Here is a 13,684-nt window from a genome sequence, read left to right on the forward strand (position 1 = left end):
CTAACATGATGTCATTATGCTCGACACATGATAACACACTGAGAGATGAGAACACGCAGGTATCCCTGAAACACTGCGACACTCCAGTGCTCTCACCCTCCAGCGATGGAGGGAGGAAGGGGTCACAGGTTAAATGAACAGTTGCCATGTGACCCATGGGTGAGCTCGCTTGAAGAACTGCTGATTCATTCAGAAGTCTGCTCTTCACGTCTGGTCATAGATTCCAGAAGGAGATGTTTCGGGGCTGATGTGCTTGTATCAACATCTCCAGTTATAATTGTGTCATCTCATATGTATATTCTGATGTATGGTGGACTGGAGCGAGTGTGGCTGAGATTTAATTTGTTAATGACAAAACAGATAATATTGTATTTTATATTTTAACCTTTCAAAGACAGGGGATATGCCGGAGGGTCAGTCATTACAAGTTTTTGCTGTGCAGCCATAAATTGCTCACACTCTCCAAGAACCTTCATTTACATATTATTTTTAATTCAGAAGTTTCTAAAGTTACTAAATATGCCACATTTGGACCCAGTGCTCTGAATAATCGTCCACATCTCTTAAATTTTTTCCCCAGGGTTCAAGTTAAGTTTAGTGTTGTCCTCAATAGTGACTGGTTCTGCTTGTTTTAGACAGTCAGCCAATCAGAGCTTTGCAGGCAAACATGTTTCCTCCTGCATCGCCAGAAATAGTAATTATATGCTAAATGTTTTTAGCAGAGTCATAAAAATATAATATCCAGAACAATCAAAATGGATTTAAGTGAACTTAAAGTGAAAGAAGAGGTGATAACTGCATGTTAAGCTGTTGACAACTGGTTGTAAAAAGCTGCTGAAAACAACAGTGTTTCTTTTGTTTTCTTCCTTAATTAGATTATGTGACAACATCATTTCTTTCTTTTGTCACATCTGCCTGTGTTTTGTGGACATTAATACTAGATATTTACATTCATCTTAGTGTAAAGATTGAGCATCTGTCTCCATACAGATGATGTGCTCAACAACTGTGGAAACACTAACTTTCTTTTCCCCTTTTCCTGCTTCACAGGTTGAAAATAGTGAAAATCTCCTTCAAGTGCAAACAGTTCTTCGTCCAGCTGAGAAGAGAGGTGGTAGGTGTATACGCACACACACACACACACACACACACACACACACACACACACACACACACGTTGGTGTTATCAGTGTAGTCTGACTATGTATGTAAATGTGTGCATATACAGTAGACATTAGTATTGTGTGTGTATAATGAGTGTTAGATTAACCCCCTGCTGTCCGTGTCCTGGTTGACTTTGCTTTGATCCCACACTCCATCCTGCGCTCCTTGTTTGACACGTGCTTCTCTTACTGTTACCAAGGCAACAAACTGTTTTACTGATAGCTCACCAATCACCGTCAACCTTATGTTTATATCCTCCACAAATATTCAAAGTCATCAATTATAGATCTCAAAGTCTCGTGTGAGTGGGAATTCATACTTAATGGCTGAACGCTGGTTAACCACTGTCACTTCACATGCTGAATTTTGTGAATTGTTATTCATTGTCCCATCTATTTGTCCCTGGACACAGACCGAGACCCGGGAGACACTGCTGGGTTTCAACATGGTCAACTACCGGGCCTGTAAGAACCTGTGGAAGGCCTGTGTGGAGCACCACACTTTCTTCAGGCTGGAGCGGCCCATCCCGCCACAGAAGAACTTCTTCGCTCACTACTTCACGCTGGGCTCAAAGTTCAGATACTGGTGAGGAAAAGACGACACGTGATTTACACTCACAGAGGAACATGGAGATAATTGACAAAGCATAGACAGAAGCTCTGTCTTGTGTGTCTTTCCCCTTCACTCCAAGCATCAATCCCACTCCCAGTAAACACCAGCAGAAGTACATGTTTTTACCACTTGGGAAGTTAATGCACTCGTTTCATTCAGGCTGAAACACTGGGAGAGTAGTGGGAGCCTCTCGTGCTGCCAGGCCTCAGAAAAGCATAGTTTAATTATTCATGGTTTACCTCCAAAAAGGAAGAAGCACCTTGTTTGTGTTTGGCCTCGTAGCCACTTTGCATGAATCGTTTTTTGTGCATGGACTAGCATCCTGTGCAAATGACTTCACAGACACACAAACGCGCTGCGGTTTCAAATTAAACAGTTCTTTTAATTGGCGATACACAGTACGTGGGAACAGGGATTGAGGGCATAGAATTATACAGACATTTACCACCTTGCTGGATTATGACGTCGCCTCGTGACATCTTTGTTTCACTTGGTCGGCAGCACGTTATTTCAAATTCCTTTCTCCATGAAATATGAGGGCGAGATGAACTGAACGTCTGATGTCTTGTGATGTATTATTAACCAGCAGCTCTGCAACATGAATGAGCTGAGCTCTGATGTTGGCCTTGACTGTGTGTGTGTGTGTGTGTGTGTGTAGTTGTGTGTAGTTGTGTGCGTATGAGTGTGAGAGACATTGACTGACATTTGAAGTGTGAATTTTGTGTTGGTAACAGTACATCATGGTATTTGTGTCGCCAGTCTGTGCTCAACTCAGTGTTGGTTGTTCATTTTAAGGCACAATTCTACACAGATTTGAGGAAGTGTTTCGCCTCCATGTAGCATCATTATTGCAGAAAAAATCTGGATTTTCAGCCTGTTTCACTTCAGTTGAAGTTAGATATTTTTTTTAGGTTATTCCACTGACTTGTTTTTGTTGTTTGTGTCTGTAGCGGGCGAACAGAGGTGCAGTCTGTGCAGTATGGGAAGGACAAGGGCATCAAGGACAGAGTATTTGCCAGGTAAGGGACATGTTTTCTTGATTTGTTTAATCGAGACATTACAAGACTCTGAGGGGGAGATAAAATCCACATAAAATTGAATGTATTATCAGTGCTAGGCGAGTTACGACATTGCTCATTGAAATACTTAACTTTACCAATTACTTAGCAGCAACGGTGAAGCATTACATTACTCGCAACTTTAACAGATCGTGTTTAAACTTTAATCTCATGTTGCATCTTCTCTATTTAATATGTAGATATGGACATTGAGCTTTACACACTACTTTACCCACCATCAGAAGCACAGTTACACACCATCCAACTCTATATAAAACTTGATGACACCTGGATTTATGTAACACCTGTCTATTAGCAAGCCAGCCAACAACACACACGCTCTTATTTTAGCAGCTAAGGGCCCCCCCCCCCTGCCTGCTTATCCTAAAAACACTGAACAAAACTGATCGTTAATCATTTGTACTAATATTGGCCACAAATGAATTAATGTCTTGGTTGGAGTAGGTCTCCCAGCAAGCCACTGGCCAGAAGGTTGGTGGGCGGAATGGACTGGGAGTCGGTCAGCAGGAACAGCCTATCAGATGAGAGACTGGAAACCCAGAGCCTGCCCACTCGCTCGCCGCCTGGGACGCCCAATCAGTGAGTCCAAGCTGCAGGCTTCATACCGGGCTGAGGTTCAGTTCAGCTTCACTGCAGAAGATTGGCAGTGGAAATGTGAATTAAGTCTATTTAAATTACTGTTTTAACAGCAAACATATATTTGTCCGAAATCGAGTTTTACTCTTTCAGTATAAAATGAAGTGAATTGTTGTTTTAAAGTAACAAATACAGATCAAAGTGTTTATTAATGTTTCTAGAAAAGAAATCTAAGAAAATTGTTGTTTAAATCAGAAACTGTCTGATCACAGTATTAGTGAATAAGAGTCTGGTCCTCAGAATGCTGGATGCTGCACAGCGGTTATATTTGCAGTCCTTTAACATTATGTTTCTTCACGTGTCTTTGACAGAAACTCGCTGTTTGTCCAAGATGGCACACGATTACGCCCCTCGTCTGTCGGACACCTGGTCGACCACGTGATTCACGCTTCACCCAGCCTGCCTGTCTTCTCCTGTAATCACAAGTCGGCGTCGTCCACGCAGGCCAACAGCATCAGCCTAGACTCCACACCGTAAGTCTCCCAGCTGCTGGATGGCTGATGAAATTCAGATGTATATTCGTTTTTGATACACATCACGCCCACTTTCTTTAAAGTTGTTTTTCTTTGGGGAAAATCCACCTCTGAGGCGGTTGCAGAGCAGCGGATTTCACTCTTGATTCACTGCCTCATAAATAAAGCACCCCTCAAAAACAGCCGCCCTTTAATTTTGAAGTTAAATTTTTACTCATCAGTGTCAGTGCCACTCTGTCTGAGCTCATTGCTGAGTTGACTGCTTTTTAAATGTCTGTCTGTGTCTGTGGCTTCTCCCAAAAGTTTACACCCTCTCCCAGTGTCACTTAGCCCGCCCCATTGGAAAGATGAACCCTTTGAAAAACAGCCTGTAAAATGTGTTTATGGCGTGTAGCAGGGCGGAGAGCTTGTACTGTACAGCAGTTCTTTCCTTATTGTGCTCACACACTATTAAACAGTTGGTGGATTCCTTTAACTAATTAAGTTCCACACTGATGTTTCAGATCCTAAAAATTACAAGAGTAGAAAAGAATCATGGGATTTTAGCTGGAGTTTAGATAAAGGATAGAAGGGGGGGGGGGGGAGTTCAGCTTTAAAGTGAGCTGTGGCTCTATAATGCACACATGCCGAGGGCCTGGACTGGTCTGTACTTGTGTATGGCATGCATCCTCTGTTGACACAGTGTGTGTGTGTGTGTGTGTGTGTGTGGGTGTGGGTGGGTGTCTGTGTATACTTGTTTTTGTTAACTCTTTAGGACCTTTTCTAGCATAAACTCTGATCTTGTCAGGACCAATATAAGTCAGTGGGACTAAAGCCCAGTCCCTATATGAGGCAAAACATAAATTCTGAGTTCCTTGTTGAGTTTATGGTTGAGATGTGAATTGTTGTTAGGTTAAGGTTAGGGTTAGGCATGTTTTGGGCATGGTTAAAGGAAGGGATAAGGTTTTAGTCAGTCTGTCGGAAATGAATGGAAGTCAATGCAAAGTCCTAATAATGATCGCTGTGCAAACCTGTGTGTTTTGTATATTCATGTGTGTGTGTGTGTGTGTGTGTGTGTGTGTGTGTGTGTGTGTGTGTGTGTGTGTGTGTGTGTGTGTGTGTGTGTGTGTGTGTGTGTGTGTGTGTGTGTGTGTGTGTGTGTGTGTGAGAGTTGGAATATCGCTCATTTGGAAATCAGAGTGATTAAGTAACATTATAGTGGTAGTTCAATTGCCCACACACACACAGACATCCAAACGCCAAGTTGTTAGCTCATCAGTTTGTTACAGAGCCAATAGATGAACACTCTTCTTATCCGTGCATATTTTTTTTTTCATATGCTTGATTTGGTTTATTCACCATCACAGTCAGTTATTTTCAAAACAACATATTTTATGATTAAGTGGTTCTATTTTACAAATTACATTTATTTCCAAGTCAGGTTAAGAACTTTCACTTTTAGGCAAAACCAAGAAACCAAATATTAGATTAGGTTGATTTTCAACCTTTTCAGAATCGTTTCTGTCAAACGCCTTTGTCACAAACATTCTCTTCATAAAGACACTTTATTATCATAGTATATCATCGACTTGCTGTTTAACCCACAACTGCATTCAGCTTGAAGCACAAAATCTATTCACCATGATATGTAACTGAGATGTTTCCATGATATTTAACTTTCTGCAAATGGGATTAATTTGGACAAGTCCTGTTCGTCAGACAGAGGGAACTCGGTTAAAATGAACTTTTCACTTTCAGCAACTCAATTTTACAATTTTACAAATTCTCCTTCAGAGACTCAGATCTGTGGGTGGACTGGCCTTTCCTAATCTCAGATACTACTACTCGGCTGTGGAAATTCAGAAAATTGTTTACTGGTTGCCATTTCAAAAAGGGGATTATTGTCCATTGAAAAAAAATAAATAAATCAAGTTATTATAATCATCTCTCTTAGTTTTGTTCGCTCCAGTTATCTAGAGCCCCATTGTGATGTCTACTATAAGATTTGGTCTCAATCAAGATTCTATTTTGGTTTTGGCGAGCGATCCATTCTAAATCTTCCATGTTATAATTATCTCTTTGCCCCACGTAGATTAGATTCAGTGAGTCAGACATCCCTGATTTTAAACATTCATGTACCATGATATATTTTTCATCATATATTTTCAGGTCAATCACTTAGTTCCCGCAACATTTTCCTCCAGTTAAAACTGCATTAGAATCAGTCCCGTGTCCCACTTAACCCAGCACACTCTATAATGGTCTGTTTTTAGTTGTGTGGAGGGAAAATGATCCGTTTAGAGAACCACGGCATATTACATCTCACGGACTAAAAATGTACAATTATACAAAGCACTGTATCACATATACTATGGTATGTTATGATAAATTACTATGTTTGCTGTAATCGGACCCGTTTTCTCTAAAGATGCAAAGCAAATGCGATTTGTATAGAATCATTCAAGTAAAACAATAACTTTTGGATGTGCACTGGAAACATTATCACCTCTGCCCAAGTAGGTTAATACTCAATCTATGGAAAGATAGAACATGGGTCGAGACGGAACCTATTCAATCTTGGTGTGCATCTAGGATTTTATTTGTTTTGAACATTGCGAGATTGGACATTCTCATTGTAATTACCAGAAAAAATCAGGGTTATTAAGGATTTACAATCAAAGTGTATAAAAGAATGACAACAAAACAGGCCTTGATGCTTTATGTTGGTGTGGACAAAGTTTGAATCTCCTTATTCCAGGGTCTTGGCTAAGCAGTGGTCAGGTATGAAGATCCTTTCATATCCGTTTCACTCGTCTGTGTCGTGTTGAGGAAAGTGAGGATGTGCAGTCGTTGCTGAGGCCCCGCTGCGCTCGGCCCTCCTGCTGAGAGCCTGACCTGGTTTTGACCCATAACAAATATTAGTTTATGTGTGTGTGTGGTTAAGACACAAAGTGGCACCAGCAGCAGCAGCCACAACATAGGCAATGCTCTTTGACTGGTGATCCCAGCCCTAAGGAGTGCTGTACACGTACACACACGGAGAGAGAGAGAGATGCAGACATGGAGTGAAATGATGGGCTTTTACCCCCCAGAGAGTGGGAGCCATGATGCTGCTGAAAGCATTACCTGACTGACTGTGTTGTTCCACCTTCCACACTGACTGCCTTTTATTGTCTGGATGATGGCGGGGGATGTTTTCCTTCCTTTTATTGAGGTTAATGCATTGTGACTAACACAGCGCTATTAAGCCTCTCTGTCTCTTGCAATCTCTTACTCCCCTTTATCTGTTTTTCTCCTTGCGTCTCCGTCTTCCTCTTTGAAAGCCCACCTCTTTAACAAACAGGGAGGCCTTCAGCTCCGTTAGTCATGTCTGGATCTGTACCTGTGTGTCTATCTATTGTGCACCATCTTTAAAATACCCTTCTTCTATTTGTATAAGTTGCAAGCGCTATGGTGTGATCTGTAGAGGGTACTAGTGTAATCATAGAGAATGTCGATGCATATTAAGAAACATATCAACACATCCAGAGCCTGTTGTTCTCCAGTCAGATTATTTGGTACAAAATACCCCCAATGTTCATTTGAACTTAACACTTCTCTCCCTCGCTTTTTTCTTTATTTTCGTTTCTATCCCTCTGAGCCTGACTGTATTTCCTTCTGCCTCGGTCAGGTCTCCGGAGGGGCTAGACGGTCTGCCTCCAGCTCTGCCTCCCAAGCAGCTGAGCAGGAAGACCTTGAGCCAGATCATCCAGGCCCACTCTCAACAGAGCCTCCTGGACAACCACCTCAACGAGATGTACGACGTTCCCGTCAACGCTGACAAGACAACGGTCAGTGTGGCAGCACGAGACACGAATACTGATCACATTAGTGTAGATATACATTTTCACATATTTTAAGGAAGTTATAAAGAAGACACACATTAACCGTACAGTCAAGTCTCAGTAGCTGTCATCCCCCCCCTCTCATAGCCAGCAAACAAACCCATACAAACATAAAGTCACTGGGAAATTTGGCTCTGCATTCATCATATGGCCATAACCATAACTCCAATTAAAGATTTTTTTTGTCTGCTGGATATAAAGTTATATAGTTTCTTTTTTATAAAACAGTTTAAATTCAAATTCGATTCAAATTCAATTCAAAACAACTTTATTTGTCCCCGGAGGGTAATTCATTTAACTGCCGGCTTTAACTATTAACTTGTTTTTTCGTCTGCCCACTAGTGGTCATGAATACATAATTGAATCTCTCAATATTAAGTTGTAAATGTTTAATCGTGAACATTCAAACCAAAAGCTCAGCTATTACCCAGTGTTAAAGCTGCAGTAACCACCGCTGAGGAGGAGGAGGATGATATGGAAGAAACGAGGATGTGAATTTGACGTGATTAGCTGTGTTCTTTCAGCTGAATGGAGTCGTCCCTCATGATAATTTGGTCCTAATCAAGATGAAACCTGATGAGCACGGACGATTTGGCTTCAATGTGAAGGTGAGAGCTGCGGTTTTACGGTTCCTTGCCCCTTGGCACAAATCATCTCCATCATCCACACTCCTTATCTAAAATGGTACTTGTCTCTAAGTGGAATGGACGGTTGTGCTGTTAACATCTGTGTCTGTTTCTCCAGGGTGGAGCTGACCAGAAGATGCCTATCATCGTGTCGAGAGTAGCTCCGGGAACACCAGTAAGTCAACAACCAGCTCACATGAGTCATGAGTCAGAAGATGAGTAAATACAGTCCCTCTCCTGCTCTTTATTTTCACTCACTTATGTTGAGTAACAGCAAATACAGCATCACGAGTAACCTCAACTTTAGCCTTTTTGAATCTGAAAACATTTGCTCTTTCATTTAAAAAACATTTTTATTGAACTACGCAAAAATGTGTCACTTTGATCGATCTCATCTCCATTTGTGTCTTTTCTTTCTCTTCCACCTGTCTTCCCTTTTCCAGGCGGACCTTTGCGTGCCCCGCCTCAACGAGGGCGACCAGGTGGTCTTGATAAACGGGCGGGACATCTCTGACCACACCCATGACCAGGTGGTCATGTTCATCAAGGCCAGCTGTGAGAGCCACTCTGGGGAGCTCATCCTATTGGTCAGACCAAACGGTGAGTTGATCCCATTGGTTGGATCTACTGTGGAATGTTCTAACGCTGCCGTCAAATGGAGAGTCTCAGATGAACCGGTCCAGTCTTGTGGTGTTAATTCAATTTTATTATATTTGTACAGCACCAAATCACAACTGCATTAACTCGTACATGAACAACATCAGAGTTCTCTCAAAGCTCAGTGTTCACAAGTTGCGACGTGTTTGCTGACAATCTCAGAAATAGCAGTGGCCGTGGAAGTTTTGTTATTTTTGTTTGATGGTATCATAAGTTGATATATATATATATATATAGCTACCAGATGTAGATATTCAGTCACATCTCATTTCTATGAAAAAGCTAGTTTCTTTGGTGAAACCTGTTTTGATTTAGCCATGCATGAATCTCCACTTTGTAAATACGAGGCTAACATACAGACAGCCGGTGCAGCTTCACGTCTGATCACAAGCTTTGCCTCTGCTCCTGCTTTAACCTCGGGCTGCTCGCTCTCACTTTTTGGATTGCAAGTGAGATTCATGAAGTTGTACACTTTGCTTTCTGTACGTATCAGCTATATGTGTGTGCACCATGCAGGAAGAAGGCTGCAAAGCATTAGCAGAGCAGGGAGGGGGAGCTTTTAAAGATGATGAAACATGGAAATTCTTGGTATTTTAACTGGGTCAAAGAGGGATTTGTGCATTTTATCCTGTATTACATCAAAGCTGATATAAGATGTCAATGTAAGGAACGCCAGAAAATTCACAGGGTTTGATTTATCTGTTTATTAGCTCACATGTATAATTGATAGGCAATGACATATTTGTGGTGTTGCAGTGTGTTGGCTTTCTTTCCATACTTAAAGATAAATTAGTCCCCTGAGGCCTCCAGTTGCACAAACAGCCATGTGTGTGTAATCTGTGACATATGTCTTCCCCTGTCCCGTTCAGCCATCTATGACGTGGTGGAGGAGAAGGCGGATTCGGAGCCAGATTTTCAGTACATCCCTGAGAAGACCCCTCAGGACCCCACCCAGCTAGACCAGCATGCTTTGAGGGACTCCATGGTAGCACTGAAGGACGGCCTGAGCGGTGGAGCCATACTGGCCCAGTTTGATGTGAGGAGAACGACACAGAGATAAATTCACACTCACTCAGACGCACACACGTTAGTGGAGGTGCAGGTTTGACTTTTGACTGATTGCTGGTGGATTACTTCAAGTACTTTACTCTCTTCCTCCACAATCCCCCCCAAAAAAACCCTCCCGTCTGTTATCACTATCACTTGACAGCTTCCTGTTTAAGTGTGCTATTAGCAGAGAGGAATGTTAAATACAAACACACACTCACACACATGTCTAAATGGTCAGTGCATACATTAGTTCATAGACATGAAAACTTGAATATTGCACAAGTAAATTGTAGAAAAATCAATTCCCTCACCGAAGATGTTCTGTATTCTTAATAATTGATTTTTTTTATGCCACAACTAACATATACATCTGTATTTTTTTTTACTTACAGCAACTGTACAGGAAGAGGCCGGGGATGACAATGCTGTGTGCCAAATTACCTCAGAACGTTTCCAAAAATCGCTACAGAGACATCTCTCCTTGTACGTGACTACACACGTTTGTCTGTTTCTGTTGTGTTGTGTGTTTAAAAACCGTATGTACCAATGTTAACCGACGCCCTCTCAGCTGCCCTTATCAACTTCTCTCCTCTCTTCTCCTCCTCTCTCCTGGCAGACGATGCCACGCGGGTCATTCTGAAAAGCGCAGATGACTACATCAATGCAAATTACATCAATGTGAGTTTTTTTTCCTCCTCACTTCTCTCTTTCATCGTTTCATCGGTGCCTCTGCGTTTTGCTCGTTTGAGACGTGGTGGGTGGGTGGTCTGTTTTGCCAACCATCCGAACACATGTTAATACACTCGTGGCCTTTTTACTGGTGAATGAATTAACCACAGTAGGAGTATGAGCAACGTGACATTGTACGTTAATGTTTTTCCTTGCTTTTGAGTAATCTAGATGCTCGTCTTTTTAAGAACAGAATCCTGTGGATGTTTACAGGGCACTTTTCCTCTTTTTTTATATAAACATAAGCCCTTTTCAGACATTTCTGACATTACTGGCTTCATCTATGTGTTTATATAATGTTATATGTGATGTTTATAATGTCTTTTAGGGAGTCAGCCCTCGGTCTCTGACCTGTTATGGCTGTACTGAAGAATCCTCACTGAGTTGCACAGGGAAAACAGCAGTGAATTGGAAATAATGATATGAAGAAAGAAAATTGAAAAATTTAAAGATGAACAGTCTCTTATTTAATTTCTATTCGCTGTGCATGTGAAGATCTGAGGTATTAGTTGTAGAAACTGGTGGTATCGATGAAAGTTGAAGATTGATCTGATGGTTTTCGTTTCTTGAACTTTACCACAAGGTGAGAAGTGAAAACTGACCTGATTCAATTTTAATGGTAAAAAAAAGTGTAATTGAACATTTATCAATATCTTAAATTCCCATCAGTGCTCCTAAGAACCAGATTCTTCTGACACCTGTTAATGACTTATTTTAACAGATGTATTTAAACAGGAGATGAACTGCTGATTACTTGCCGTCACAGTTAAGAAGTTGTAAAGAAATGCCACTTCATTTCCAGCCAACTTTTTAGTGCTTGTAACTTTTTATTTTATTTAAAAATAGGGAGGTAATTGAGCTCTCTGCACTGCTGAGAGCACACAAATCACCTGTTATGAATAGAAAAGAAGAAGAAGCTGTAAAGTGAGATCCTTGCAGTGTCTTACCTCAGTGTCCTGATCTCTGTGTCTCTCTTTGGTAGATGGAGATTCCAGCCTCCAGTCTGATAAACCGCTACATAGCATGCCAGGGCCCACTGCCCAACACCTGCCCTGACTTCTGGCAAATGACCTGGGAACAAGGCTCATCCATGGTTGTCATGCTGACTACGCAGGTCGAGAGGGGCCGGGTACGTTGACATTTTCTTCCAACACAGGACTGGAAACCATGTATGGACGGCAGCGTGTCAGTTCTAATGATACAAACACCTTTTATTGAACACCTTATATATCTACACTGTGAATTCTGTGTGCACACAGAGGACGGAGTCTGAGCAGCACAGCAGCAAAGCAACACTCTGTGTCTGATGCATTCAGGCATTGAATTAAGTTGTAGGTCATCCTAGTTTTTTTGCAGTGCTCAGAGCCCATTATACAATCACTGTATTACACAAATGCAATGCGGAAAAAAAGACTGAGTTTTAAAAAATCCGCTTTGGGTGGTGCCTGCAGGCTTATGGCCCAAGTAAAACGTGTTTTGCAGCATGTGTAGGCAGTTGGATTGATTTTTTAAAAAGACAAAAGAAACTGCTTTATCTCTTTTAAATGTAGCTCTCCTGATGGAAACCAGGCTTTTATCTCAATATGTGGAAATCCAGTTCTGATTCTGAGTGAGGCTGTTTGGTGTCATAACAATGCACACACAGCGTAATCCATCCACAAAGTTGTGGAAACAGTGGATTTAAGACTCAAGATTCAAAACTTAATTGTCCAGTTATTTTTCATTTGTGAATGGTACACAGAGGAATACAATCCAATTATAAACTAAATATTAGTGAGCCTGCGGAGCTCCTTAAGTTAAGAGTCCTTAAGTTTCTCCTTTCTTGCGATAGAAGAGCATAGTGGGGGGATAAAACATTTCTAAACCACTCTTCCGTAGACAAAGGGGTCCTGAACCTTTGGATCTACAATATTTTATTCATCAAAATGTGAATTTTCAAATATAAATATTTAGACTCTAACAGGCTGGATTGAATATTAAAATATGTTACATAGAAAGTATGGGTTGAGTGACAACAAAATTTGAGGTTTTATGTGACTCCAGATGCACTGAATATATTGAACATGCTATAAAAGTGAGTATTAAATATAATAGGTGGGTAAGTGAACTGAGTGAAGAGATGTTATTCTGGAGTAAAGAGAATAACAGTGGTGACTGACTTAATGAAATGCTGAGTTCTAAACTAAATGACTTTGTGCTTAAAGGTAAAGTGTCATCAGTACTGGCCCAACCCAGACAGCACCACCACCTACGGAAACTTCACAGTCACGTGCCACAACGAAGAGGGCAACTCTGCCTTCCTGGTCAGAGAGATGACTCTTGCAAATACGCAGGTAATCGCACACACACACAAACACACAGTCACCTGCGTCTACAATCATAATGTCCGAGGAGGAAGAAGGGAGAAAGACGAAGGGAGGAGCAGAGGAGACGGACCAGAGCAGGTTAGGACAGGAAAGAGAAGGACTCGGGGTCCAATGAGACGAGAGGCACGGGGAGTCTCAGGAAAGGATGAGCCGCTGAGGGCCCCCTGGAGGAGGTGTGTTGCCATAGTGACCGATGTGGGCTGTTCTTTTTCTGGCTCCCGCTGCTTACATGCAGGCCACGTATTGGGATCTGGTTGCCATGACAACCCAACCAACCCAGTCAGTCACACCGCTGAGATATAGAGGGAAAGTGCAAGAGAAACAGAACAGAGAGTGGGACCAAGATAGTTTTTGGAAAACAGAAAACGCAGAGTGTGTGTTTGTTTTCCTGTGATGCTGAAAGCATTTGATGCTCTCAGTCGTTCTTCA

The 13,684-nt window shown here is 41.7% G+C and overlaps 1 protein-coding gene across 2 annotated transcripts in view; it reads left to right on the forward strand.

Annotated features, from left to right (window-relative positions):
- The window catches only part of ptpn4a (protein tyrosine phosphatase non-receptor type 4a), a 57,677-nt gene that overhangs the window by 38,391 nt on the left and 5,602 nt on the right, over positions 1-13,684 (forward strand). Inside the window, exons 11-24 of one of the 2 annotated variants that reach the window (XM_034574795.1) lie at positions 1,051-1,114; positions 1,577-1,749; positions 2,727-2,795; positions 3,300-3,434; positions 3,803-3,964; positions 7,614-7,773; positions 8,352-8,435; positions 8,572-8,628; positions 8,897-9,053; positions 9,980-10,146; positions 10,553-10,643; positions 10,777-10,838; positions 11,872-12,018; positions 13,094-13,222. In XM_034574795.1, coding sequence (XP_034430686.1) covers positions 1,051-1,114; positions 1,577-1,749; positions 2,727-2,795; positions 3,300-3,434; positions 3,803-3,964; positions 7,614-7,773; positions 8,352-8,435; positions 8,572-8,628; positions 8,897-9,053; positions 9,980-10,146; positions 10,553-10,643; positions 10,777-10,838; positions 11,872-12,018; positions 13,094-13,222 — 1,657 coding nt within the window. Of the gene's footprint in view, positions 1-1,050; positions 1,115-1,576; positions 1,750-2,726; positions 2,796-3,296; positions 3,435-3,802; positions 3,965-7,613; positions 7,774-8,351; positions 8,436-8,571; positions 8,629-8,896; positions 9,054-9,979; positions 10,147-10,552; positions 10,644-10,776; positions 10,839-11,871; positions 12,019-13,093; positions 13,223-13,684 lie in introns of both variants that reach the window. The other variant, XM_034574794.1, reaches the window with a different exon arrangement.

This window comes from Hippoglossus hippoglossus, chromosome 21 (genome assembly GCF_009819705.1).
Source record: "Hippoglossus hippoglossus isolate fHipHip1 chromosome 21, fHipHip1.pri, whole genome shotgun sequence".
Lineage (NCBI taxonomy): Eukaryota > Metazoa > Chordata > Actinopteri > Pleuronectiformes > Pleuronectidae > Hippoglossus > Hippoglossus hippoglossus.